The sequence below is a fragment of the Ceratotherium simum genome, chromosome 17, assembly GCF_057802395.1.
Source record: "Ceratotherium simum simum isolate JZ-2026a chromosome 17, ASM5780239v1, whole genome shotgun sequence".
Taxonomy (NCBI): domain Eukaryota; kingdom Metazoa; phylum Chordata; class Mammalia; order Perissodactyla; family Rhinocerotidae; genus Ceratotherium; species Ceratotherium simum.
In genome coordinates this window covers 1,155,130-1,182,782 of record NC_141916.1, presented here as the reverse complement: position 1 = coordinate 1,182,782, position 27,653 = coordinate 1,155,130, and the positions used below count along the sequence as shown (strand labels likewise).

At 35.1% G+C, this 27,653-nt stretch overlaps 1 protein-coding gene across 5 annotated transcripts in view; it reads left to right on the top strand.

Moving 5' to 3' along the window:
* The window catches only part of CNOT2 (CCR4-NOT transcription complex subunit 2), a 116,434-nt gene extending 89,561 nt beyond the window's left edge, over positions 1-26,873 (top strand). For all 5 annotated transcript variants that reach the window (XM_087442026.1, XM_087442027.1, XM_087442028.1 and 2 more), the window contains 12 exons: positions 2,236-2,383; positions 3,130-3,312; positions 5,650-5,729; positions 8,329-8,454; positions 10,724-10,848; positions 12,126-12,246; positions 12,340-12,496; positions 14,914-14,975; positions 15,065-15,114; positions 17,258-17,358; positions 19,082-19,226; positions 25,733-26,873. In XM_087442026.1, the coding sequence (XP_087298152.1) occupies positions 2,236-2,383; positions 3,130-3,312; positions 5,650-5,729; positions 8,329-8,454; positions 10,724-10,848; positions 12,126-12,246; positions 12,340-12,496; positions 14,914-14,975; positions 15,065-15,114; positions 17,258-17,358; positions 19,082-19,226; positions 25,733-25,819 (1,385 nt within the window). In that variant the 3' untranslated portion in view covers positions 25,820-26,873. The remainder of the gene's footprint in view (positions 1-2,235; positions 2,384-3,129; positions 3,313-5,649; positions 5,730-8,328; positions 8,455-10,723; positions 10,849-12,125; positions 12,247-12,339; positions 12,497-14,913; positions 14,976-15,064; positions 15,115-17,257; positions 17,359-19,081; positions 19,227-25,732) is intronic.
* Positions 26,874-27,653: the final 780 nt, after the last annotated feature.

The following is a 27,653-nucleotide window of genomic DNA, read 5'->3' as shown; positions in this document are numbered from 1 at the left end:
GGAGGTTGAGAAAAAGTTTGAGAAGTAAACATTCAGAAAAGAAAAAGAAAGCAAGAGAAAAAATAGAATAGATAAGAGCTGTTGCAATTCATTAGGCACTCACAAGGGTTTTCATTTAGTGTTGTATAGCAGTGCCACTAAGAACACCAGGCGTTAAGAAGTCTAAATTCTACTTTTGGTTCTTTGTGTCACCTTGGAAAAGTCACTTAACTTATCTGAGGCTCAGATTCCTCATCTGTAAAATGCGAACGCTGGACTAGGTGATCCTTAAGGTCCCTCTGGCTCTAAAATTTTGTAATATTTCTTGGTCAGTAACTGTGAGAAACACATTCCTGTGGGAAATTTGCAGCTATAGCTGACTTTAGGACAGCGTATTTGGGGAGAAGGATGTAAGCTCTCTGTGGGTAGGAGCTTTTTCTGTCTTGTTCATTGCTGTATCCCCAGCAACTAACACAGTGCTTAGCACATAGTAGGCACTCAATAAATGTTTGTTGAATGAGTGATGTGAAAAGTATCACTTTGGTGATTCATTATGGGAGCATCTAGAGGACCTAGAGAGAAACTACTGTGCTTGAGAGAAGGAAAAGACTGACTTCTTCTCAAGACATCTTATATAAGCTGATTTTAATCTCTTGTTCTTCCTTATTTGTCCCAGATTCAGAGAAGGTGGCTGCAGCTAGTGGCATACTCATGGTCACAAAACTTGTAGTGACCAGACATACGTATGGTGACTAAATCAACATGTATTCTAGGCCAGTTTCCTTCATGTGGCTTAAAGAAATGCAGAACCAAGCTCATGTCTTCACGGAACATGAGTGAAAGAGTACACGTAGAACATAGTAGCTATATTGAATTGGATTCATTGGCTTCATTCAGTGGAGAAGCCAAGTTAGGCTGTAAGCTGAGTACTGAGGTTGGCAGATTCCATTGAAGTCTTTGTGATCCACAGGTATCCCTAGGTTAGAGGGTGGTACATTGTTTTGCCAAAAGATAAATTTTGCAAAGGTAGTTGAAGGAAAACATTCACAGCGTATATAGTAGTCCAGTATTTTGGAGGTCATAATTTCAAAATAATCAGGTCTTTGAAATTTTTGGACCCAAAAGTAGACTAAAAAGGGGAAAAAAAAATCACTTTAAATCTGTAGCACTAAAGTCATCTACTTATTCACTAGCTCACTCCATCTTATCACTTTAATTTAACCTCCAGTTCAAAACAAGCTTGCTTGACTGATGAGCCATTCTGTAGCAGACTAGAAATAGAAAACACTCAAGCACTGGGTCAGGAAGATGGAGGCAAGGAGGCGTTCATAGGCAGATATGATGACAACATAAATGACAGCTGAACGTCCTTACTGTGAAGGATGAAAGGGGGAAAAATAAACATTGAGAACATTAGATATCCATGACAGTTATTCTGAATCATTAAAATAATAATAAATAATGTATTTCATATTAATAAAAAGGTAGAAAATGTCATACATTTTTAAAATAAATTTATTCCAATTGGTTAGTTTTTTAAATGTTTTGTATCTGAACGGTAAACCTTCAGTAGTCTTTAAAAATACACCTGTTGGAACACATCCATCTCTGCGTCTGGCCCCAGGGGTACCAGATCTATAGGAGGTCATCGTACTTGGAAATCTTTTAAAATGTTTTAAATTCTTGTCTCTCATAGCTATATCAGGTTGAGTTTTTTTAACAGTTGCTGACATTTTATGTTGACTTTGTAAAAATTATAATATTGAGTAGTATGTATGTATAAATAGTAATACAGAGACTTTTTCTTAAATGCATTTAAAAAGGATCATATAAAAATGAAAGCAACTTGAGTAAAGCGGAGTTAAATGTCCATGTACCTCAGTTATGATTTAAAACATAAGCGTACACAAGATTGCAATTTTCTTAAAGGCATATTTGTATAAAATGTTTTTATTGGAACATAAGTCATCTAATTGTTACAGTCATTGACAGACATAGTTTATTGTAAAATAAAAATATGAAAAAAAGATAGAAATATGAAAGCAATATCCATTTGTAATATTAAATTTCAAATTAGAACATATTTTTGTTAAAATCAGAGTCCTTTTGGAGTAAATTGAATAAATATCCATTTAAAATTTGCATATTATATTACGTTAGGTCGTTTTAAAATGTTTTCAATTGCCAGCTCCAGAAGATGGATGACAGTTTCATTCCTGATGGCAATGAATCTCCTTCTTCTGAATTCTTTAATAGGTGCACTAGGCCTTCCAGTGAGGGGGATGAGCAACAACACCCCCCAGTTAAATCGCAGCTTGTCACAAGGCACTCAGTTACCGAGCCACGTCACGCCAACAACAGGGGTACCAACCATGTCACTTCACACGCCTCCATCTCCAAGCAGGTATTTATTGATGGACCAGGATATCTTTCAGAATGCTATCTTTGTAGAGTAAGCAAGCTTTGTAGTTTTTTAATAAGGTAACTAATTATTTGGTTTTTCTGGTTCGGTGCCTTTCACTGAGGAAAGAAAGTTGATACCCTGTGCTCATTTATTTCATTGCAAATTGATACGTATAGTGGAAGATGTTCTTACCCTGCAGCTAACATACTGGGTGTCAGCTACGTGGGTGTCCAGGGGTGATCACCACCCAGGGGGCTTTTCCAAGCGCCAGCTCTCTTTCTCAAAGGAGGATGTGCAATTTAAAATTGCTCCTCAGATAATTCTGATTATTGCTCCTCACCACACACCCATTGCTCTAGTGAGAGTAAAATAAAGCAGATTACATAGATGATGCATATTAGTATGAAGAAGATAGAATGACATACATTTGGAATGAAATTATACTAAATTTATTTGTAAAATAGCTTTGTATTATTTTATGTCATAGTCATAGCAGTAGTTCTGTCATCTTAGATAGCACCTTAAATTAGTTCCACTATAGTTTGCCCTTTCTTGTTGGTTTCTTTACTTTGATTTTTCCTTTCAAAGAGCCAGAATGACCAGATAAAAGTGTTAAATTAATAAAAAGTGGCAATGAAGTTTGAAAATATATTTGAGGTTCTAGAGTTAGATCAATTGCTTATTTACAGAAAATTTTAATGAGTTATTCTGGTGAGCTTATTTAGTATAATGGACTTCTTTTTCAGGGGTATTTTGCCTATGAATCCTAGGAATATGATGAACCACTCCCAGGTTGGTCAGGGCATTGGAATTCCTAGCAGGACAAATAGCATGAGCAGTTCAGGGTTAGGGAGCCCCAGCAGAAGCTCGCCGAGCATAATATGTATGCCAAAGCAGCAGCCTTCTCGACAGCCTTTTACTGTGAACAGGTAAGACGTTTATTGATACTGTGTATAATTGTCTTGCTGGGTATTTTCAGATTTGCCTTTTCATTTTCAACATTCTGTTCTTGAGTCTTGGCTTCTGTCTCATAAGTGTATTTCATCATATATTTATGACCAAAGATTCTCTTTCTGTTACACTTCACAACTTTAACCTCCTCAAACTGAAGACATGTTCTGTGGCAAATCAGTCTGATTTTAGAAAACACGTTAAAGCTTTTTGTTGTTGTTAGAAAAGGATTGTTTTTAGGTTGCTACCAGGCAAATTTTTGTTGATGCCTTCCTCTGTTAAATGAGGCTGGTCCCCTGTGTGGTAAGAGTTCCAGACTTACCAGTAGGACCCGAGACAAGTTTGACTATTACTCCTTTGCTTCGCTAGTGCTTTGGTTAAGTACCTTTTCAACCAAAATTCAGTTTCGTGCTTTGGAGACTTACTAACCAAAGACTTTTTAAGACGACCTCTACAATATTTGAAAACAGTGTCCTGTCCTGGGACTTAAAACAAAAATTTGAGCTGTTGTGCTTTTATGTTCTCTTTTGCATTGCCCGCTGCAAATAACTACTGTGCAATCATAATAACAGTATGAAGACCACTGATCCCTTTTGTTAGGATTTTTAAGCTGTTTAACTAATTTTTCTGAGAGTTATGTCTACAATATAAGGCTTTCTTTCTTGCAAAAACAGCATTGAAGTTTATTCCAGTTTTTTTTTTAAATGGGAAACTCTAGGGGGGGCAAAGGACCTGGATCTAGTTGCTATCATCATACCCATTTAATTCAGTTTCTTTTATCTAGTAGTTGTAAAATCTGAATTAAAATATGTTGTTAGCACATTTCCTGTTTAATCTTCATCCCATAAGCTCCAATTCTACTTTTATTTAGACTTTTGAGTATGTCTTTTATAATTTTACTGCTCTTAATTTTTTAAAAAGTTGTTATTTATAAAAGGTTATCAAAATGCTCATCTCCTTGATAGCTTCCTAAGCATTATTATAATACTTCTTGGGCTTTATCACATCTTTCTGCGTTCTTGTAATATTGTTCATTGTATATGTATATTTAAATTTTTGCCTTTCCATATTTTTTCACATTTTAATTGTTTTTAAAAAATTCTTTGCTTATGAATTGTCAATGAAATGGGTCTCTAAAACCCTGCTTATTACTCTTGATAAGTTGTATTTATTGTGAAATATTTTCGTCTCTTAGTAATTACTCAGTGTTTGAGAGTGCCTGTATCATTAGCAGTTCTAACGTGCTATGAAACAAAAGTTTCTTTTGGCTTTCCTACTCTTCTCTGGAGTGTTGCTTGTTTCATTAGCTGCAGAGTTTATGAAAATATTGTTTGGCCATAGTTAGTTTTACTGATTTAGGTGAAAAACAAAAAACCCTGTCATTTTCAAACAGTTTAACCCTACTCATAACACTGATAATACACTGTCTTTTATCAGATTATTTGTTGTTAAAGATGTATACTTTCATTGTGGAATTTGCATTAACAGTTCTTTTTCACATTCTTAATTAGTTCTGGCCTTGCTTTAAGTTCAGTCTTATTTTTTGTTTTTGTTTTTTCCCATGTTTAGGCTTGTGCAAAAAAGGGAGGCATTTGTAACTTTTTACCAGGTACCAGTTGTGCATTAATTCAGAATTGAGGGCACTACAGAGTGATTTTTTTCCTTTCAGGTAGCTGAAAGATAAACTATATTTAGATAAGAATGATGTTTTAGAACACTGAATTTAGTTAAAGAAAAGCATCATTTAATTCAGGTCAACTAAACATTTACTGAGTGCCTATTGTATCCTCCTGAGCACTAAGGGGAGAGGATGCGAAGATGAATATGACATGGACTCTGTCTGTGAGAGTTTATATTCTAGTTGAGAAAGACAGACTGTATGAAAGAAGATCTTTTATGAAAAGTAGCAGTAGCACGCTTTACCAGTAGGGGAAGAAAAATGAGTATTCAAGAAAAATAGTCTTACACTAAACTGCCTATTTTTGAGGTTAGTTAGTTCTTCCAGGCTATCCAGTAAGTTGGCTCTCCAACTACACAAAATGGTGCCCTTAATCTCTGTTTTCCTCAGGGCTTATATATAAATTCTTTGTTTGGTAATTAAGCTGTTTAAGACATTTTGGTTAACAGTTGTTCATGGAAGGACTTTAGGGAAGTTTTTAAATAAAAATAAAGGTTAAACTCAGAAAAATATAATTAGTATTTGTTTTTAAACATGTTGTTTTATATGAGGAGATCAGAAGTATACTCTTTTGTTTTTCTTCATCTGAAAGTTAGTGTTCTTACTGTATATCTACAATTATTTTCTATGTACCCAGTATGTCTGGATTTGGAATGAACAGGAATCAGGCATTTGGAATGAATAACTCCTTATCAAGTAACATTTTTAATGGAACAGGTAAGCTTATTCTGGAGCTAGTATCCTGTAAAAAATATAGTAGATCTTTGACATATAAAGCAATTCAACAGACTGGTCTTAAAATATGACAGGATTTTTTTGTGTTAAATGCTAGAATTTAGTTTAATGAGAATCTGCCGGGGATAGGAATTAATTCAGTGAACAGTTGAGAGAGATGTAAATATATTTTTTCACTTGGCGTGGTAATAGCATAGTGTTCTAGCATCAGGATTATTTACTTAACACCTGGAGAAAGCCTAAACGTTAATTTAGTCTGTGTTTATGCCTCAGAATCTTTTTTGCTTCAAGAGCTTTTCCTGTCCTCAGTCCTGTCACTTCGAGCACTACAGCGTAAACCAGGTTGGGTGGGCTAGCGTTCTGCTTATAGAGACCCAGATTGAGGAAACCTTTAAAATAATATGGAGCACTTACAGTTTTTTGTTAATAGTTCTAATAATACTAATTTTGGCGTTTAACCCTTAAATGAATATGTACTCAATTGTGTATGTAAAATTCAAAATTTAATTACATGGAAAACCAATTCTGATTTGACAGTAAAGAATTCCTGCAGTCTGTTGGTTTCTTTCTTTTGTCACCTGCTCAGACAGAGCAGTACAGGAGCTTTGCTGCTGTTCAGTGTGAGGTTCCTCCCTCGCCTCCAGACCCTTTCCTGAGAGAGGAAATGAAGGATCTTGTTATAGTCATAGGAGCAAAAGTGAATAGAATTATTGAGAGAGAGACATGTCAAGGAAGTGGAAAGCGCAAGAGTGATCAGGGAAACTGAGTGTCTGTGGCAGAGGGAGAGAAGATTTAGTAATGAAATGTCATTTGTGGCTGTGGGCTTTTAATTGTTAAATGTTAATGTATCTTTAGCAACATAGGTTAATCAAATGAGACTTTAAAATGCCAAATTTTGGTATTTGAAAATTATAGTTTTCTGTTCAAGATGTTACAATAATATGAAGTACCATATTCCATTGTTTCTTAAAACATTTTTTAATATCTCTGAAATCAAGCTGCATGTCATGGTTTAATTGGGAAGTTGTTTTTTCCCCCTGAATGGACCATAAAGTAACAGTTTGTCTGACAATGCCATCTTATGTTCTGAATTATATAAATTTTAGAATTATTTTTAAAATCCAATTTTAACTGAGTATATATTTTACACTAAGAAAATTGTTTCCAAGTCTTTCCCTAAAAATATAAATTTGGGTGTTTATTAATTATTTTTAGGTTAAAATTATTCTCAAATAAGATGACAATTTAAAATTCCATCTTAAGGGACCTAAAGATATGTATTAAAAGTTAATATATATTCAGAGTTTATAGTTAATTTGTAATCAAATAATTTGAGAGATTACTTTGTAAATTGAAACACTATATAAATTAATTTCTGTTGTCATGTTCATATAGTAGTATCTTTAAAATTCGAAATTTATAAAGGGTAATTTTTTTTTAAACAGTGGGTATGAAAAATTTTCTTTTACCCTTTATAATTTTAAATTGTCACCTGACTTGCAGTGTATTGTTTTTCGATCAACAAAGTAATCTTGAGATAATAATTTCTTTCTGAGATTCTTCTAATTGTGAAACATGGAGAAAAATAAAAATTAACTAGAAAAAAGGGCCAAATAAATTGAAAATGATTATAAAACACTAGATGAAACAAAGATTACAGAAAAGCTATAGTGCAGGCTAAAACCAAGGTAGAAAATTAAATTCTTCAAAATTTAAGATTACAAGATTATAAGCATAATTGAACAATAAAATTTGAGAAGAAATCGGGGATAATTAAAATAGGCAAAGTAGAAAAGTTGGGTTAAATTTTAAATTTTTGAAAGCAAGCTTTTATTTAAATATAAAATGATCAAAAATAAATTTTATTCATTGAATATATATTTATTGAGCGCCTACTGTGTGATAGGTAATATAAACTTCTAGGCTTTGCATCGTATTCCCACACTTCCCAAGCACTCACCAGACGGGAACCCTACTTAGACCCTACCTCCTCTACCCTGTCTATATCCCCACTGCACATAACACACACACGCACACACATGCCTGCACATTTGTTTGTGGGACTGCTAGGCCACAGGACAGAGGCCCTTAGGGCTTCTGCTCCCACTGCCTGTGCCTCACATATGTTTCTGGCCTTTTGCAGGAGGCACTGTCATGGTGGCACCTGTGTAGACCTGAAGCTCCAAGCCTTCCTTATACAACCTCTGCTTTTGGATTTAATGAAAAGAGCAGTTATGTCACAATAGTCTCCCTCTTGCTAGCTAAGAAGCTATAGCTTTAGAGTACCATCTTTCACAGGGGAAATAATATACCACCTTACTCCTTATTGTCTGTCTTAAGTCTCTAGGATTTGAGATTTTTATTATGCTAGTTATGTATCGCTTTGCTGAATTGTTCATGAAATTCTTTCACATGAAATCAATCCACAAGTATTTATTGTGCACCTACATAGACCTAGTACAGTGCTGTGCATTATTTAAGAAGAAGACACTGTCATTTCAATTTATATTGTGGTTGGTCTTTCATAATCTCTTTGAAATGTTTGTGGAATCAATAACTGGTGTTCTTTCTTATTATTTAGATGGAAGTGAAAATGTGACGGGATTGGACCTTTCAGATTTTCCAGCATTAGCAGACCGAAACAGAAGGGAAGGAAGTGGTAACCCAACTCCATTAATAAACCCCTTGGCTGGAAGAGCTCCTTATGGTAATTAAGCTTTTTAATGATGGCCAATGGAAACTCTCCCTTGCACACATGCACATGTACGTACACATATACATACACATATGCATGTGTGTGTACACACAGACATGTTTTCTAATCAGAGTAGTGTAATTTTGTCAGAGTTGATGTATGCAAAGTGTTTTTTCCTCTCAGAATACCATGATAGCAAAGTTTGTACAGAAACCCCAAAAGGAAGTCCTTATTGGTATTCAGAAGATATTTTCTTCTGGCATCTCTGCCTTAATACACCTTAATGATTATTTTGTGGTTTACCTTCTCTTAATTCATTACACTTTTTTTTTTTTTTTTTTTTGTGAGGAAGATCAGCCCTGAGCTAACATCTGCCAATCCTCCTCTTTTGCTGAGGAAAACTGGCCCTGGGCTAACATCCGTGCCCATCTGCTTCCACTTTATATGGGACGCCGCTACAGCGTGGCTTGACAAGCGGTGCGTTGGTGCTCACCTGGGATCCGAACCGGCGAACCCCAGGCCGCCACAACGGAGCGCGTGCACTTAACCGCTTGCGCCACTGGGCCGGCCCCCATTACACATTTTTTTAAAAGAACCAATTCCTCATTCTGAGTGATCAATAATGACTGCCCATACACTGAAGCCTTTTTCTAAGCCAGTTTGTCAACCTGTACACTACTGACAGTTGGGTCAGGTAATTCCTTGTAAATAGGGGGCTGTCCTGTACATTATAGAATGTTTAGCCACATCCCTGGCTTCTGCCTACTCGATGCCAATGGCACCGCCACCCCCTTGTGACAATCACAGATGTCTCCAGACATTGACAAATGTCCTGTGGGATAAAAAATTGACTCCTGTTAAGAACTAGTGATCATGGTTCATGTATAGTTTATGTAGACCCTTGCTCACCGTTAATACTCTTTTTCTCTGTCTCTAATAAATAAGAGATTTGGCTAACAGAGGCTAAATGAAAAGAAGTGGGGGACGTGAAACGTATATAATAACAATTTATAATTTAAAATTATGTAACAGCAATGTAGCCATATTCCTTTTATCCTTTGCTCGTAGTTGTTTCCTTTTGGGAGAATCTGATCAAAGCCAGTTGCAGAAACAGTGAACTTAGAAGGATCAGTTTATCCACTTTTCTAAGATAACTGTTTTTCACATTTTCAACCAAGAAGGGTTTCTTTTTTTTTTTTTTTAATAATTTTATTTATTTATTTATTTTCTTAATTTTTTCCCCCAAAGCCCCGGTAGATAGTTGTATGTCATAGCTGCACATCCTTCTAGTTGCTGTATGTGGGACGCGGCCTCAGCATGGCCAGAGAAGCGGTGCCTTGGTGTGCACCCGGGATCTGAACCCGGGCCGCCAGCAGCGGAGCACGCGCACTTAACCGCTAAGCCACAGGGCAGGCCCCCAAGAAGGATTTCTATGCCTTTTAAAATATGAATACAAGTGATAATATGTGAAGAAGGGAAAAATTTATTGTTCATATTCTAAAGTTTCCAAGTCAGTCTTCCACAAGTAACAAATAGTGATCTACCCTGGACGTTGAGTACCTGGCTACCTGGTTCTCAGTTCAGACTCTAATGTGTTTAACCTTTCCTCATAGGTCCATTTTTTCATCCCTTTAACCATTCCCGTTGCTCTCCTTGGACCATCTCTAGTTTCTCCATATCGTTCTTGAATTGTGGAGCCCCAAACTGGATATTGTTCTCCAATAAGGGCCTGACTAATGCCAAGTATAGTGGGAGGATTACCCCCACTTCTTGCATGTTTTACATCTATTACACGGAGTCCAAGAAAATCTGAAATAATATGGAGTTGTTTTATTTATTGCAATTTGCTCACTCTGTAAGTCACTTTCAAGTAGAATACTGCCGTGTTCGTTTAAAATTTATTTTGTTCATTTGTATTTGACAATTAACTAGTGTTTATAATAGCTAGTCAAATATTGAAATAAAGCAAGCTTTTAAACCAAAAATTTTAATAATTATTACCAATATCAAATTATATTTTTAAGCATCTATGTATGACATTAGATTAGAATTATAGGATTACCATTTATTTCTGTTGTGTTATTTTGTATATTGTTATTAATCATTATATAAAAATTTAGTTCCTCATTGTTATCATGAATACTAGTTTTTTGAAATGTGCTTTCATAGCATAATAAGAAAATCCTTTTGGTATATTATCATGAGAAAAGTTAACTTTTTATAATTTGTAACAGTATCATAAATATCAATTGCAATTCTCTGGATTATTTTCATTACATAGTTGGAATGGTAACAAAACCAGCAAATGAGCAATCCCAGGACTTCTCAATACACAACGAAGATTTTCCAGCATTACCTGGTTCCAGCTATAAGGATCCAACGTCAAGTAATGATGACAGTAAATCTGTAAGTAATTGAGAATTATGTATGTGAGTGACATAGTTTTTTCCCTTCAGATTTCTCTTATATTAATGGTTTTATAGACTATATTAAGGACTTACTAAATACTATTACAAAATTGTTTATCTTGAATCTGTAATAATCTAACTTCTGAAGAATGTGGAAAACCTTTATAACTTAGAAGATAGCCTATTTTTTTCCTATTTCATATAGGTTTGCAAATTTCTGTTGAACTTCTCAGAGTTAATTTAGACTTTTATTGTAGTCCCTGTCAGCTGGATCCCATGAAGTTTGATATTATAGCCTTCTAAGGAGCTGTGTTTTTCTTGAGTAAGTTTTCTCCTTGAAGAATCTTTATACACATTTTTATTCCTGTGTTGATTCAGGCAACTCAGCTTCCTCTTTCTGACTTGACAAATGTGTTTATTTCTTCCGCATTTCACTGAAAATAGCTTTTTTGTGATGGGAGTTTGTATATTGTTAAAATAATTGATAAAGAAGATTATTGGGGAGCCAGCCCCGATGGCCCAGTGGTTCAAGTTCGGTGTGCTTTCAGCTTCGGCGGCCTCGGTTTGGTTCCCGGGCGCAGAACCACACCACTCGTCTGTCAGTAGCCGTGCTGTGGCCGTGGCTCACGTAGAAGAACTAGAAGGACTTAGAACTAGAATGTACTGGGGCTTTGGGGAGGGGGAAAAAAAGAGAGAGGAAGAGTGGCAACATGTTAGCTCAGGGTGAATCTTTCCCAGCAAAAATAAGAGAGAGAGAGATTGAGAGATGCTCTCCTACCTCTGCTGTCTTAAAACACAACAACAACAACAACAACACATTAAAAAAAAAAAGTTATTCGATAAGAATTAAAATAAATGCAATTTTTAAAAGTTTGTATACTCTAACTTATCTTGGAGGTTTTTATGGTGATATTTTATGTAATGTACTATATTTAATTTCTCTTCTAAATGAAAGTATTGAGGAGTGTAACTTCAGGTGTATCTCAAAGTCCTGAGATAGAGAATATTTTTTTTTTCTGTGACTGAAGATCTGAGATAAATAAGAATATTTTCCATATATTTCTTGTCCTTTAAATATTCAAATATGTGTAATACAAGGTTTATTTATATACCATGGGACAGTTGTGGAAACAAAAAATTTCATGTAGAATTTGAAAAACAGGTAATAATGTACTACCAGTTTAAATATAATAAGGAATAGAAAGGTACTAATATGTGAACTTGAAATTTTTACTTAACCAACTTTAATGTCATATTTAATTTTTTTCATGTTAGAATTTGAATACATCTGGCAAGACAACTTCAAGTACAGATGGACCGAAATTCCCTGGAGATAAAAGTTCAACAACACAAAATAATAACCAGCAGAAAAAAGGGATCCAGGTGTTACCTGATGGTGGGACTCTATAAAATATGTCGAAGATATTATAGAATTCATTTTCTTTCCTTTTTCCTCAAAGACAAAAATGATTATATTCTTCTTATCCAGGTCGAGTTACTAACATTCCTCAAGGGATGGTGACGGACCAATTTGGAATGATTGGCCTATTAACATTTATCAGGGCAGCAGAGACAGACCCAGGAATGGTACATCTTGCGTTAGGAAGTGACTTAACAACATTAGGCCTCAATCTGAACTCTCCAGAGTAAGTTTTTTTCTTTTCTTCCACATTTGTGTATAATACCTCCCTGCAGACTTCCAGTTTTTAATTTCATGTCATCCACTTGTATTGCCTCTTGCCACTAAGTGTTGCTATTGTCTATTGACTTTTTGGGTCATTTCCTCTCATATTAGCTCCTGGATCACTGTCACTTTACAATATTACTCCTCTGATGATTCAGCGGTTTCAAATACACATATATGATCCTTCCAAAATCCTGAAATCTTGGTTCCTTAAATTTCTCTCTTCCAAAAATCTCACCCTCCCCATACCTCAGCTACTGACTTCCTTAGTCCTCCCTTTCACCTTGCTTGCCATTGCTAGTGGCTTCAGTTGCTCTAGTTTTAGGTCTGTGCTCCCATGCCATTTCCTCTTTTCCATCTCTCTCCCTCTAGTACTGGCTTCTGTCATCATTTGACTCCATCGGGACCTTCAGTCCATTGATGCTTCTACCTTTTCACTGTTCCTCAACATCCCTGTCTCTCTTCCCCTCCGATGAACTTCCTTCCTTCTCATCCAGTTAAATTCTATGGTCGGTCATAATTGCTTGTTTACATATACCCTTGACTGCTTTGCACCTCTCTCACTTTGTCAGACTTGCATGGCAAAAGCCGCAACCCTGGTTATCTCTCTGCCTCTTCCATTTTTCACCTGTGCTACTGAGCTTGACTAGAGAAAAACAGTTTCATTGCCTGGTCTCACTTCAGACTCATGGCCAGGAAGCTCAGAAGTGGGCCCTTATTTCTGCCAGCCGTAATCATAGCTGGAAGCCTAGTCCGTTCACTCTTTTGTTCCCCGTGCAACTGTTCTACACTTGCCTCTTCCAACCCTGATACCTTTTCCCTTGTCCATCAGATGATGACCTTGGTTTTTATTTTTACTTCACTAAGAAAGATAGAAACAATCAGAAGAGAATGTCAGCCTAGTCCTGCCACCAAATCTAACTACCTACGACCATCTGCACCCACCTTATTCTTGTCTTCCACCCTGTTGCCACAGTTGATCCATGCTTTCTACTTAAAACCTCTCTTGAAAACTCAAGGACATGGCTCTTAATTTTTTGCACTTCGTTAGATCATTTCCATCGGCATACAAATATGCTGTGTACTTCTTCCCCGTTAACAAATACCTTCTCTTGATCCACCTTCTTCTGTGAGTTACTGCCCCCCATTTCTTTATTCTTCTTTGAAGCAAAACTCTTGAAAAGAGCCATCTTTGTATCTCCCATGTATCTTCTCCCGTTCTCTGTTAAACCCGCTTCAGTTAGGATTTTGCCCTCACCACTCCACTGAAACTGCTCTCATCAAGGTCATCAAATGACTTCTGTGTGATTAAACTCAGTGGTCACTTCTAGGAGCTTATCCTCCTTGACCTCCCAGCAGCGTTTGACAGTGGAATCACTGCTGCGTTGTTTCTCCCTGCTTTGAACTGCTACCAGCCTGCTTTGGCACAGCACCCTCTCTTGCCTGCATCAACCATTAGTGAGTCACGAGGGGTCTCTGATTCTCGTGTGCCCATCACACTTTCTTCTTCGTATAGTAACTAGGACAATCCTTTTTGAATAAGTTACTCCTCTGCTCAATACCCAGTAACGGTTGGCGGTTTCATTGTGATTAAAAATCCAAAATCTTTGCAGGCCTACCATCTCTCCAGGCGTGTCTGTGTCTCTCCCATACCCGCCTCAGCAGCGTCTCCCTTTGTTCTGCTCTGTTCCTGTGTCGCTGGCCCTGCTGCTGCACCTCAGACGCAGCAGTCCTATTCCTGCCTTCACTGCTGTTAGCAGTTCCTTCTGACTAGAATAGTCTTCTGCCAGATAATGAGCATGGCTGTCTCCCTCAACGTCTTTCTCAATGAGACCTGACCTCACTACCCTATTTAATTGTGTAACTAATCTTCCCTCCATTCCCTCCCACTAACATGGAATGTTATTTATTATGCAAATCGTTTTTGTCTGCCTCCCTCCAACCCCACCATCCTCAACCAGAAAGTAAGTTTCATGTGGTCAGTGGTCTTTGCTCTGTCACTGATGGGTCCCAGGCACCTAGAACAGTGGAACAGTGCCAGGCCTGTAATAGGCACTCAGTAAATATTTGGTGAATTGAAACTTTTGCTTTTAATAGTTACTGATTTTTTTCTGGCCATATAAATGGGAAAATAATTTTACTTAGGTGTTTGGTATTAATGAATTTAAAGCATTCTGAATATATATGTGTGTATATATATGTATTTAACCTTGTTTCAGTTTCCTGCTCTATAAGTAATAGTAAACACAAAAAAGGAAATTAGAAGTCAAGATGCTCATTTTTACATTTGAAGTCATTGTTTCTCTTGATTTCCTGAAATAAAATTAGAAGCCTTTTTCTACTTTGCACTTCAGAGTGTTTTTTTTCCCCCTTATTCAGAAATCTGTATCCCAAATTTGCATCACCCTGGGCATCTTCACCTTGTCGACCTCAAGACATAGGTAGGAGAATCTGTTTGTGTTCAGACCTTTGAAAAAGATATTTGTAACTGAGAATCAGTTAATAAGGCTTTTCTCATTTTATTATCTAGACTTCCATGTTCCATCTGAGTACTTAACAAATATTCACATTCGGGATAAGGTGAGTGTAGTTTATTATTCTACTCAGCATGAATTTATCTATTTATCAGGTGCTGTTTTTCAGTTCAGGCAGCATAATGTTTTTAAATAATTAACAGTGATCTCAGGGGTATGCTTTTTTATTTCTATTCAGTTATAGATAACAATTTTATTTTTGTTTGTAATCTTAATGTTTTTATGAGGTCCTGAGTTATATTTTAAAAACATTTTAAAAGCAAAACAATGTTAAGACTGGTAAAATACTTCTTTCAGTTAACAACAGGGTATAACCATAACCACAGTTGATGGGAATAAACTAACTTGGAAAATTTGATAAATTTCCTTCTGGTATTCTCATTTTATGCCCATATCAATAAGAAAGGTTTTTCTTTGCAAATATTACAGATAACGCTGTTTTTTGTTTTTTTGTGTGTGAGGAAGATCGGCCCTGAGCTAACATCCAGTGCCAATCCTCCTCTTTTTTTGCTGAGGAAGATTGGCCCTGGGCTAACATCAGTGCCCATCTTCCTCTCCTTTATGTGGGGCACCGCCATAGCATGGCTTGACAAGCGGCGCGTCAGTGCACGCCCGGGATCCGAACCAGCGAACCCCGGTCCGCCGAAGCGGAGCGCATGCATTTAACCACTTGTGCCACCAGGCTGGCCCCACAGATACAGTGTTTTTAGTGAATATATATATATGTACATATTTAAAAACTATTTATGACCTTGGGCTTTTTTTCGTGTGTTTTTTTTTCCATTTTTTAGGTACCTAAAATTCTAGTTATAAAGTAACTATTAACAGATTGCAGCTTTAATCTTTTCTTTTTTTTAAATCTAAGAAAGAAAATGATAAACACTTGCTTTAGGGGAAAGAACTAAGAGCTCATTTCGTTAGAAATGGTATCTAGATTTTGGCCTTGTGGAAGGATATAATTTATTAAGAATTATATAGTTATGTTATACATATTTATACACATAAATGAGCTGTCATTTCTGTTCTGCGTCTGCCATGCGGTGTGTAGTCAAATGGATGTTGGTGTTCTGGACAGGCAGGTGAAGAGATCCATTTCTCAGTGTGTCTTTTCATACTTGAGTGGATGGAAGACACGAAGTATGAGATAGAGAGGGCTAGTTTGTTCTGTTTGTGGGTTGTGTGGTTTGCTGCCACTTCCACTATAGAGCTCTTTTGCTCCATTTACCTAAGGATTCCAGAAACTTTCCTTATGCCAATTTAAGAGATACTAATTTAGGAGAATTTGTTGCATTCAGGAACTGCAGCCTGAATGGGGATAACATGAATGGAGAGAAAAATTACATTCAGAGAATGTGTAGCAGTTAATTAAACATTTAGATGCAGGATTAGGTACAGAGATAAAGGTGTTTTCATTTTATTGAGCTTTTAATAAAAGTTTATCTTAACGTGAGAATTTGAGACTATTGAACTCACTTGTGTTTTATAGTTTGGTAGGCAGTTACCTTTCTGCGTTGTGGAGGGATATGCATCTTGTAATCAAAACAAAATAAAGAGCTATCCCTTTATGATTTTTGTACTTACCATCTGTGATTTGCTAAAAATGCATAACCAACTGATTGAATGACTGTCAGATACAGATTCAGTTAACATTTCTTATAGGTCTTCTGTGTATCAGGCACTCGGCAAGGTGCATTCCCACGCAGTCTCTTGTTTAATTTCACTTACGTTCTTAGTAACCTTTGTAGATGTGATTGTGTGCATTGTGTAATCGAGGTTTAGAGACATTAAATAACTTGGATATGGTCATATTAGTAAGGAGGGGAACTAGGACTTGAATAAGTCTTCCTTTCTGAGCACGGTGTCCCACTATTATTGCCACATTAGGTATTAATGAATCTCTTGAGTAAGACAGTCAGCATTCGGTCTTGCTTAGGAGTTTTTATTTAGCTTTTTTTCCTATTAGTACATAAAACAGATGCACCAGAAGGAATTATTAAATGACTAAAGTCATTTAAATGTTGAAACTCCCCTACAGAATTATAACTACCTGTGTAATCACATAATAACAGTTATCTCCTACAAAGAGAAGAGTTTCTGTTTATCTCTGTTTTTACTTTAGTGGTAGCAGTTATATGTTAGGATTTTCAAACTTGTTTTACATTTCAGAATAATTTATTTCTCTTTTCCAGCTGGCTGCAATAAAACTCGGCCGATATGGAGAAGATCTTCTCTTCTATCTCTATTACATGAATGGAGGGGACGTATTACAACTTTTAGCTGCAGTGGAGCTGTATGTTCAAAGTATTTTTCAACACTTTTGTGTTATAGTGGCTCTTGTTTATTCTGAAAGCCTCTTTTTTTAAATAATGATGGCTGTAGTTTTTGTCTTTTGTTTTTAAAGTGGAAATATTTCTCCGTCAAGAAATTTAAGTTATTTTTACATTTCGTAAAATAAAGTTAATTTAGCTTCAAACCTTTTATTAACATGGCTTTATAATCACTATATACATAAAAAAGAAGGATTTCAAACTTAATAACCCTCAGTTTTTAAGAAGAAAAAATTGACTTGATTCATGGATTTGGTGAATCTAACTTTTATAAATACATAAAGTATAAGATATGGTTCATAACTGTGGCTCATCTTACTCCTTGTGGAACCACATATGCTAATGACAGTGAATTTCATCATTTAATAAACATCTATTGAGAATTCTGTGTCAAGGCACTGTGCATATTTGTTGTGTGTTTTGAAGGGTTAATAAAATAAAGTCCACATTCGTTATCAGAAGCCTATAGGCCAACTTAAGTAAATTAGCGTTAAGAAGTTGGTCTGTTGGATGTGTTTTTTTCCTGAGGATTTGTTTTTTACCTGATGCTCTAAAAATAAAAATTTTGTATCATTTCTCATATCTCCAATTGGTAACATATTTTGTTACCAATAGACTCTTCTATTAATCATGTTTACTGTAGAGTGAATTGTTACTAAAAATTTATGACATTTTTAACTGATTTCAATATTTTATATTTCTAATAACATTTCTGCAAATGGCCTTGGATCAGATACTTTTTTAAAAATGTAAAATTCACTGTGTTGATAATAAATTGTTTTTTATTTCTCAATTGACAATTTGTTTTTTTCCCATGTTTTCCCCTCATTTTTTGTAAGATAGCAATTGTTACTTGTTCCTTTTAATTTATTCATAAGTAAATAAATTCATTCAGTCATTTATCCACCCATCACTGGCAGTTCTGTCTCATATCTTATTTATGTCTAAAAATTACCTCATTGTATTGGTAGGAAGATGTTTGTTTACATGGAGGTTTGTTCTGCCCAAGAGGTGTTTGTGGTACGTGTACCTCCTTTGATGTTACCTCCGCAGTTTACCAGTGGTATAAATCCTCATTGATTCTTGTATGAATTCTAATGGATATCTTTTTGGCTTTTGAGAATTTAGGATCAATGAGATTTGAATAAAAAATAAAAGTACATTCATTAAGAGTTTTCAAAGTGGATATTCTATTTTCAACATAGTTACAAATTTATGTGAATTTAAATAGTTAATTCAATAGACTTTGTATTTGGTTTTTTACAAAATAATACAAACAGTTGGGGTTTTTGTTTGTTTTAATAGATATCTCAATTTCTATTGAATGTTAAGAATAAGAAAGGAGTGAAGTTTCTGGAACACAGTGTATCTTTATTTTGTCTGCCTAAGTTTTTATTACGTTGCTCATAGAACTTTTAAGATCTCATTTTGTTTGCATAAAAAGTTTCTTCAGTTAAATAAAGATATGTATAATAATTAAAGAGTGTGGTTTTTGGGCAAATAAATTATTTTCCTATATTTATTTCACTAGGGTTGTATTTAACAATAAAAGTTAGGATAAAGAAACATCCATATTTATGTACTTTATGTGTAATTATTTTCTGAGAAAAGTTTTACATAATGTAGAAAATGTTTGATATGAGCCACAGGAAGAAATTAATTGTCTTTTTCTCTTAAAAATTGAAGTTTTAACCGTGATTGGAGATACCACAAAGAAGAACGAGTATGGATTACCAGGGCACCAGGCATGGAGCCAACAATGAAAACCAATACATATGAGAGGGGAACATATTACTTCTTTGACTGTCTTAACTGGAGGAAAGTAGCTAAGGTATATCTTTTTCCATGTGCAAATGTATAAATGTATAAATCTAGATTTTAAAAAGAAACGTCCTCTTATATCTGTTTATATGTACCAGTACATCCATTCCAGTAATGTGCCAGATACTTGCCAAGTCTTTTGTCTCCATCTCCTTGGCTTGATTTAAACTCGAAGAAAGCATCTGGAAACAGTTCATTTCACCCACAGTTAGGAAAATGATTGAACTTGGTAAGAAATTTTGTAACTTTTCTCAAGCCTTGCTTACATTTGAGCTATTTTTGTGTCTACTCAGTTGTAAAATAAAGATACCCTCTTGCAATTGCAGTCATGTATTCTCATATTATTATTACTTCAAATTAAGCAAGTATGAGATTTTCCTAAAACCAGTATATAGACAGATACAGGCTTTTTAAAACACTCAAACTCATTGCAGGAAAGATGCCTGAGTTTTTATTTGCAAGTGATAAAAAGAAAGAAAATTACAAGCGTTAACCACGATTGTTCCCGTGGCTGGTGTGGTGAATACTGGGGGAAGAGGGCTGTGGAAAAAGTTGGTTGTTTTGTTTTGGTTTGCAGCTCTTCCTCACAAAAACGCCTTCCCAGCTGCCATGCGCAATATTTTCATCAGTGTTAATGCACATGTGACATTTGTGTTTAACGCCTTAGGTGTGTACTCAGTCTACCCAGTAGAGGAGATAACCCACGTTATCTGATGTCATAGCTCCAGGATTTCTCGGAATCCTTTTTTTTATTGATGATTCTTAGGATTAAAAACTAAAGAGTTAGTTTTGTTTGTTTTAAATAAATTTAAAGAGAAGAAAAATATTTCTTAACAGTTTATTGGACAAATTTTTAGTTGCTTGGACTTTTTTTTTTTCTTTTGAGGCAGCTTTGCTAAACTGATAAAAAGGTAAAATATTTTAAGAAGACAATGTAAAATACATACCAGATGTTTATCACAAAAAAGTTTTACATCACAAGAAGATTTAATATAAAACTTGAAAACAAATAGGAAAAGATGAGCTCAGCCAAAACCACTAAAACCAGACACACACAAGAGGTTAGATGTCTTGTTGTTTTGGGGTGCTTCTCAGTGGTAAATGTCATGACTTCTCAGACCAAGACCGTATACTGAAACTGTGTTTGAGTTATTTTAACAATTCTAATTAGTATGCATATCTTTCTTTCAAAAGATAGATCCATGACCTAACCTTTTAGCTAAATAGAAACAATTACATTAATTACAAATAGTACACAAGACATTATGTATGTTACCTGTTCTCTAAGAAGTATAATGTAGTAGAAAGCCATAGTCTTTGTATCGTGGATTTTAACTTAACTCATTTCTGCTATTTATACTTCGACCTGTGCACGTTTCCTTCTGTGCTTCCTTATATGTTAAATCGAAATGACATTGGCCGTAGATTGTCGTGAAGATTAAATGAGATTATACACTAGAATACAGTGCCTGGCATACATTACATATTGGATCTATGGAGTAGTGTGGTAGTTTGTCGTCGTTTTTGTCATCATTGTTATTACAGCTTATTACTGTTCTTCCAAAGATGGAAAAATTGTACCTGACTGTTGTTGTTAGGTCAGATCAGTGGTTCTCAAACTTCAGTTTGTGTCACAATTACCTAGAGGCCTTGTTAAAACGCGTGCCTCCATTGTTCCTGATTTAGTGAGTCTGTGGATGGGACCTAAGAATCTGCATTTCTGACAAGTTCCCAAGTGAAGCCAGTGATGATGCTGGCCTGTCTGGAGCCGTACTTTGAGAACCTCTCAGTTAGCTGATTCTACAGGAGAGAGAAAGGATCTTTGGAAGCAGAAAAATTCTACTAGTAAATAGCTTAAGTTTTCTCCATTCACTTTGAAGCTTTTTACTCACTGTCATTGTAGATTATTCCAAACTTATATATGCAAAAAGGAATGGATGTTTGCAGTAGATAGAGGTGTACTTTTAGTTAAGTTTTAGTTCAATACATGTGACGAAATCAACTTATGTAAAAAATCAGTTTTCCAGAACTAAGTTCTCTGCATGAAGTTTAAATATTCAGAAACAACTTCAACATTAATAGGGCTCCTTTACTTTCCCACAAAAGCAACTCCCCAGTCAGGCAAATGTCGTTTTAAAGAAATATATATATATATAATATATGTAGTGTGTATATATAAAGTAATAATTTTACCCAATGTTATCTGCTTTCTCCTGTACAGTTGAGCTTTTGTTTTTTATCTTTAAAAATTTTTAGCTGTAAAGTTGGAAAATAAAATTTGAAAAATGTTATTAAACTATTCCCTAAGGAATCTCTCTTAAGGTAATTTGCTGGCCACTTGGCACTGATGCTCTTCAACAAAATTATTTTCGAAGTGATAAAAGCAAGCAGAAATATTGGTTTGTGTCAAGTATTAGCATGCAGCTCACTTGTTTTGGGTATATTAAAATGCAGATTCATGAACTTAAAACTTTAAAGGTGTACTCACAGAATAACTTGTCACAATGGCTTCTGGATTTTTTTTTTTTAAAGAATGTTTTCCAAGAAATGATTAGGAATTAAGAAATTTAGTTCCATTCACAGTATATTTATTAACATCCTTCATCAAACTACAGAAAATCCATTAAAATGCCATGTCCCAAGTTAACTTCAAAGTCCTCATCTGTCAAGTGGGTGTGGTTTACTATGCGCAGGTCAAGAACATGCGTTAAATAGCCTCAACTCATTGTAAGAAGCCTGCAGCATAAATGAGTGTCATAAGTAAAGCTTGATGTTATCATGGGATCATTGGGAAGTGTTGACCTGATCTACACCATAGTCAGATCTCCATTCACAATATCTTGCATGAGGTTCTTTCTTTCTCTTTTGCAAATCACTTAATATTTTCAGAGAATTGAAGAATTGTAATATTAAGTAAGAGATTAGAGTATTTAAATCAGAAGTATTTCTTATCCCCTAAAAATTCTGTGACTCTTGAGTTCTTTCTAGGATCTAGCTGGTTATTTATTTACAGAATTTCCCATGTCAGTGATTTATGTGTACAATTTTGGACACTGTATTTGCTTATTCTCCCCTTTTAGATAGCCTTGACTTGTCAGTAGGCTGTGTGGTCTGTCCTGTGTAGTTTAGAACTATTCAGTATCCCACTAATTATGGCAATTCAGATAGTATATATAATCTTAATGAGTAAAATTTTTAAATAATTTCATCCACAGAGAATTTTTAGTTGATGGAGGCTGCCCTATTATCAAGTATCAGTAGCTTTCTCAAACTAAGGACATAAAAATTTAAGAACTCTTTCAGCCTGACTTCACCTTGTGGGTTCAACACTGAAGAGGATGTTGAATGATTAGGATTTTTTATCAGATCATAGCCTGATGTAAATGTAATATTTTTTTTCATTAACTTCACTGGTGCACATTAGTACATCTTTATACTTTAATCAGTAATATATGCTTTGCTTCAAAATAATGAAAATTATTTCTAATAATTGTGTTTAAGATACTTTGCTACTTCCTTCCTAAAATTTAAGTTGAGGATTTATCTTAGTTATGAGACAGCTGATGTTTCTGAGAATTTGAGAAAACGTTCCTTCAGTGCGTGTTTTTCTGTGTAATTAGATCAGTGATGACATTAATGTTTTTGTAATAATAATTTTATTTGGTCATCTGAATCCAGTGCATGTATTTTAATTCTGCTTCACAGTAACCTTTTGAGAATATGTAGCCTAATTTTATTAATAGAAAAACTAAGATATTGAATGTTGTTTAAAAAAAGTATCTAGAAGTCTTTCTAACTTAGCTTTTATATCCTTAAACTGTAATCTAAAAGTCCCATTTTTCTGTTAGAAGCAAATGTATTTGTAGACCTTCTCATACTTAATTTTTGAATATTTAAAAAATGAAGTGTTCTGTTCATAAAACAAATGAAGAAAACGTGTTTATTAATTCATCAGCCATAATGACACACCTGCTATAGGGGCCTGGCACGTTCTGGGCAGTAGGTAGTGCTTCACAAAACAGACACACGTCCTGCCCATACGGATTACACAGAGGTGTGTGCGTGTGGTGTGTGTACATGTAATGTGAACATGTAAGAGAGGTTATCAACAATCAAGTAAAGTTAGGGAACAGAGATACCAGTGTAATAGAAGCTTTTTGTATTTTAAAAAGAATAAAAATTCATAGAAGACCAAAAAAAAGGTTTTAAAAATGGAAGACAAAATTTGACCTAGTTTCTGAACTTCTGATATATAAGGTCTTTGAGGTTTTCTTTTTTGTTCTTTCTTTTTTTGGTGAGGAAGATCAGCCCTGAGCTAACATCTGTTGCCAATCCTCCTCTTTTTGCTGAGGAAGATCGGCCCTGGGCTAACATCCGTGCCTATCCTCCTCTACTTTATATAGGATGCCGCCACAGCATGGCTTGACAAGCAGTGCATCGGTGCGCTCCTGGGATCCGAACCTGCGAACCCCAGGCCGCCACAGTGGAACGCGAGCACTTAACCGCTACGCCACCGGGCTGGTCCCATGAGATTTTCTTAATTATCATATTAAAATATTTGTTCCCTAGGTTTACACTGATCTTTTTTTTTTTTAATATGTAGGGAAAAAATACGTGTATTGATGGTTACTCTAGTTTAAATTCTAGTAATTAATACAACATAGTTCACCAATGAACAATGACAAGAACAGGACATTTGAACAAAATTTTAATTTATATAACTTAGGTACTGGAGTGTATGATTTGTCACAGTTACAAATAGGCTTTTTACCCTGTAACTACACATATTTTGGAACTAAAATGCCAATTTTAATTTCTAAAGAATGCTGTAACAAGGAGATATTTTCTTCACTAATTTGTATATTCTTCTTCAGCCAGGCAATAAGATTCTTTTAAAGCCTAGACAGGGGTAGGGAGAGAGAGTGGTGCCTACTTGATGCGTTGGGGGGGATGTGGTGATTCTGGTGATTGCTGGGTTTCACCGACAAGTGAGTAGCTTCTGTGCCTTAGTTACTCTGTCATTCCTACTTTTTTAGATTAAAGTCATCGCAGTGTGCCTTCTTTATAAGCATATATCAGTGAACTGAATTTTTTCAGCATTGTTTCTGGATGGGGTGTAATAAAGTAATTCTTCTTTGGATCTTGGGCTAAAAATATTAAAAATACTATGTTATACTAGGAAAGTCATGGGCTTTGGTGTCACATGGGTCTGGATCCTGATCTAGATCTGCCACTTACTGTGTGACTTGGGCAAAACTTGTGAGCCTCATTTTCTTCAGAAGCAAAATGAAGATAGTGATATCTATTTTACAGAGTTGTCATAAAGATTAGAATAAATTTCGCTATGTCTCTAGTTTTGACACATATTAGACTTTCAGTAAATGATAGCTGCGATTTCTATAATTGTTAAATGTAATATCCTTAAATTTTAAATACTTGGTTTCATATCTCAGTATTTAATCATTATGACTTAGGTTTTCATTTTAATTTAATAATGGAAACATCCATTATGGAATCAGTTTGAAACAAGAAGATAAGGTAAAATGTGTTAACCCATGGTGCTAATGTTACTTGTTGGCTTTCTTTATACCTAACACATGTTAAGGTTCATAATTTTTTAATTGGGATTGGCCGAGATAGTTTGTGCTAATAGAATTCAGGTTGTAGAATTAGTAATTTAAGAACCTCATGATTTTTGGATTTACAAAGGTACGTTTTTTTGTTGTTTGTTTTTTTGATATAGAAAGTTATATTCTGCATCTCTCTCACTGATCTTGGGGAAGTATCATGGAGAAATTGCTTTACCGTTCATAAATTTTAAAACTCATGAAGTTAATATAGCGTTTTGAAAGTTTAATTAAAACGAGCTTATATAGTTTGTCTTCAAATGTGCCTACGAAAACCACTGTCTCGTTTTGAATGGCAGTTACATTTTTTTCCAGGGTTTTGGGTTTATGAAATGAGAAGTCTGGAGATGTGCAAGTTTTAAGTTCATTGTTTTCTCCAGATTTTAATGAGGTTAGATTAACTTTATATGTTTGCTTTTTTTTAAAAAAAAGTGTGATAAGACAAATTGGAAAATTCTTTATTGCTAAATTTTTTTTATGGGAAAAAAGTAAATTCTTGTTTTATACTTCGTTAAAGGAGACTTTACTTTAAAAATCCTATAATTTTCTGTGCTTTTTATTAGTGATATGGTAATTGCCCCTTTCAAACTTTTATTTTTAAGCCCAAAAAATGCATAGAATTTCAGTGTTACATCATAGATGTTCATGAGTTGCCTCGGACTTATATGCGGAAAGTCTGTATCTTTGGTACCTATCAGATAGCAACTACAGCACATTTCTTTCTTCAAGCTGTATTTTACTTAGAGGGAAAAAAGAGTTGGTATGTCAGTGTCTGTGTTCATCTCATATGTGTAGGTGTTTATTTGTTCGTATAGTAAAATGTATTTTGACAAAAATCTGAGATCAAAGAGAGAGGAAATCATCTAAGTTCTTAAATTTGGTTTTCCAGGAGTTCCATCTGGAATATGACAAACTAGAAGAGCGGCCTCACCTGCCATCCACCTTCAACTACAACCCTGCTCAGCAGGCCTTCTGAGAAGACTCGCTTTTCTCGGGGTGTGGCTGTTTCAGCACAATACTCAGCAGAACTGCAGAACTGATGTGGCTCAGGCACCCTGGTTTCAATTCCTTGAGGATCTGGCAATTGGCTTACACAAAGGGTCACCATTTGAGGTCCTGCCTTACTAATTATGTGCTGCCCAACAACTAAATTTGTAATTCGTTTTTCTCTAGTTCCAGCAGGGTCTGAATTTTTTCATTTATTTTCTTTTTTGCCAGCAGACAGACTTGAGTCTGTAAAGACAAGCAAGTACACTGACAGAAGTTGACCATTTAGTTTCTAAAATGTAAAAAAGAAAACCCACAAAAGACTCAACAAAATTAGACCACAAAATTTGCATTGTTCATTGTAGCACTATTGGTAATAAAATAACAAATGTTTGTGCATTTTTACGTGAAGATCCTTCTCGTCTTTCATTTGGGAAGATGAGCAAGGTCTGCTTCCTTCATTTTACTTCCCCTTCTGTTTTTGAGAGGCAGTTTCGCCAAGCTTAATGCACGAGTATCTGACTGTTTAGGAGAAAGATATTGCCACAGTCTCTGGATGGTTTCCAGGCTTGTGTTATTACTGAGCTTCATCTTCCCAGAATGAGCAAAACACTGTCCAGTCTTTGTTACGATTTTGTAATAAATGTGTACATTTTTTTTAAATTTTTGGACATCACATGAATAAAGGTATGTATGTACGAATGTGTATATATTATATATATGACATCTATTTTGGAAAATGTTTGCCCTGCTGTACCTCATTTTTAGGAGGTGTGCATGGATGCAATATATGAAAATGGGACATTCTGGAACTGCTGGTCAGGGGACTTTGTCGCCCTGTGCACTAAAGGGCCAGATTTTCAGCAGCCAAGGACATCCATACCCAAGTGAATGTGATGGGACTTAAAGAAGTGAACTGAGACAGTTCACTCTGGCTGTTTGAACAGCAGCGTTTCATAGGAAGAGAAAAAAAGATCAATCTTGTATTTTCTGACCACATCAAGGCTTCTTCTCTTTGTAATAAAGTAGAAAAGCTCTCCTCACTGCAGTGTGGACTTTGATTTGAAAGTGTGAAATTATTTCTTTAACAATGAAAAACAGAGGAAAAAACCTAAAGATTTACAGATATCAAACTGAATGTTGTAACTAAACAGTTTAAAATATAGTATTTTTTTCAGCTTTTGACGAGTAATTTAATGGAACCATATACTAATTCACTTCTAGATTAAAAATGTAGACTTTCTTATTTTTAACTGGGTTCAAAACAGAGAAAGCTATTTTTTAAATGGATTATGGCAGCGTTAGAAATAAAACTTCCTGAACACTCTTGGGACCCAATCAGAAAACTCTTGTGATAAATTTCTTGGTAGACCTTTGAGAATTATCTTTAAAAAGTAGTATGCAAATTAAGGTAAGCCAAAAGGGTGGATGGGCTGTAGCTTCAGTGTGCTGGCCTGGGTAGCTCATATTTACAAGCTCATGGATTCTTCTCCATCTAAAGACAAATACTGTCTTTAAAAATGTCTGAACCGAAGCTACGAAAGCAGAGAGCGAGACTAAAAAAAAGGCAATGAGTTTTGATTCTTTAAATTTTCATTTTTAACCTATTTTTCTATGAAGAGTAAGTTTGTTGACATTTACCAAATCATGTTTGAAAATGAAACATTTATGACATTGCTGTGTTTGTGTATCAGGAATATAAAATTACTTAAGATTTACCTTTTTCTATGTATTTTGAGATATGAGAAACTGGCATAAAAATATCAGGACTTTTTAATCTTTCAGATTTAAACCAAAGCATCTCCTCTGTTGGAAAGATGACA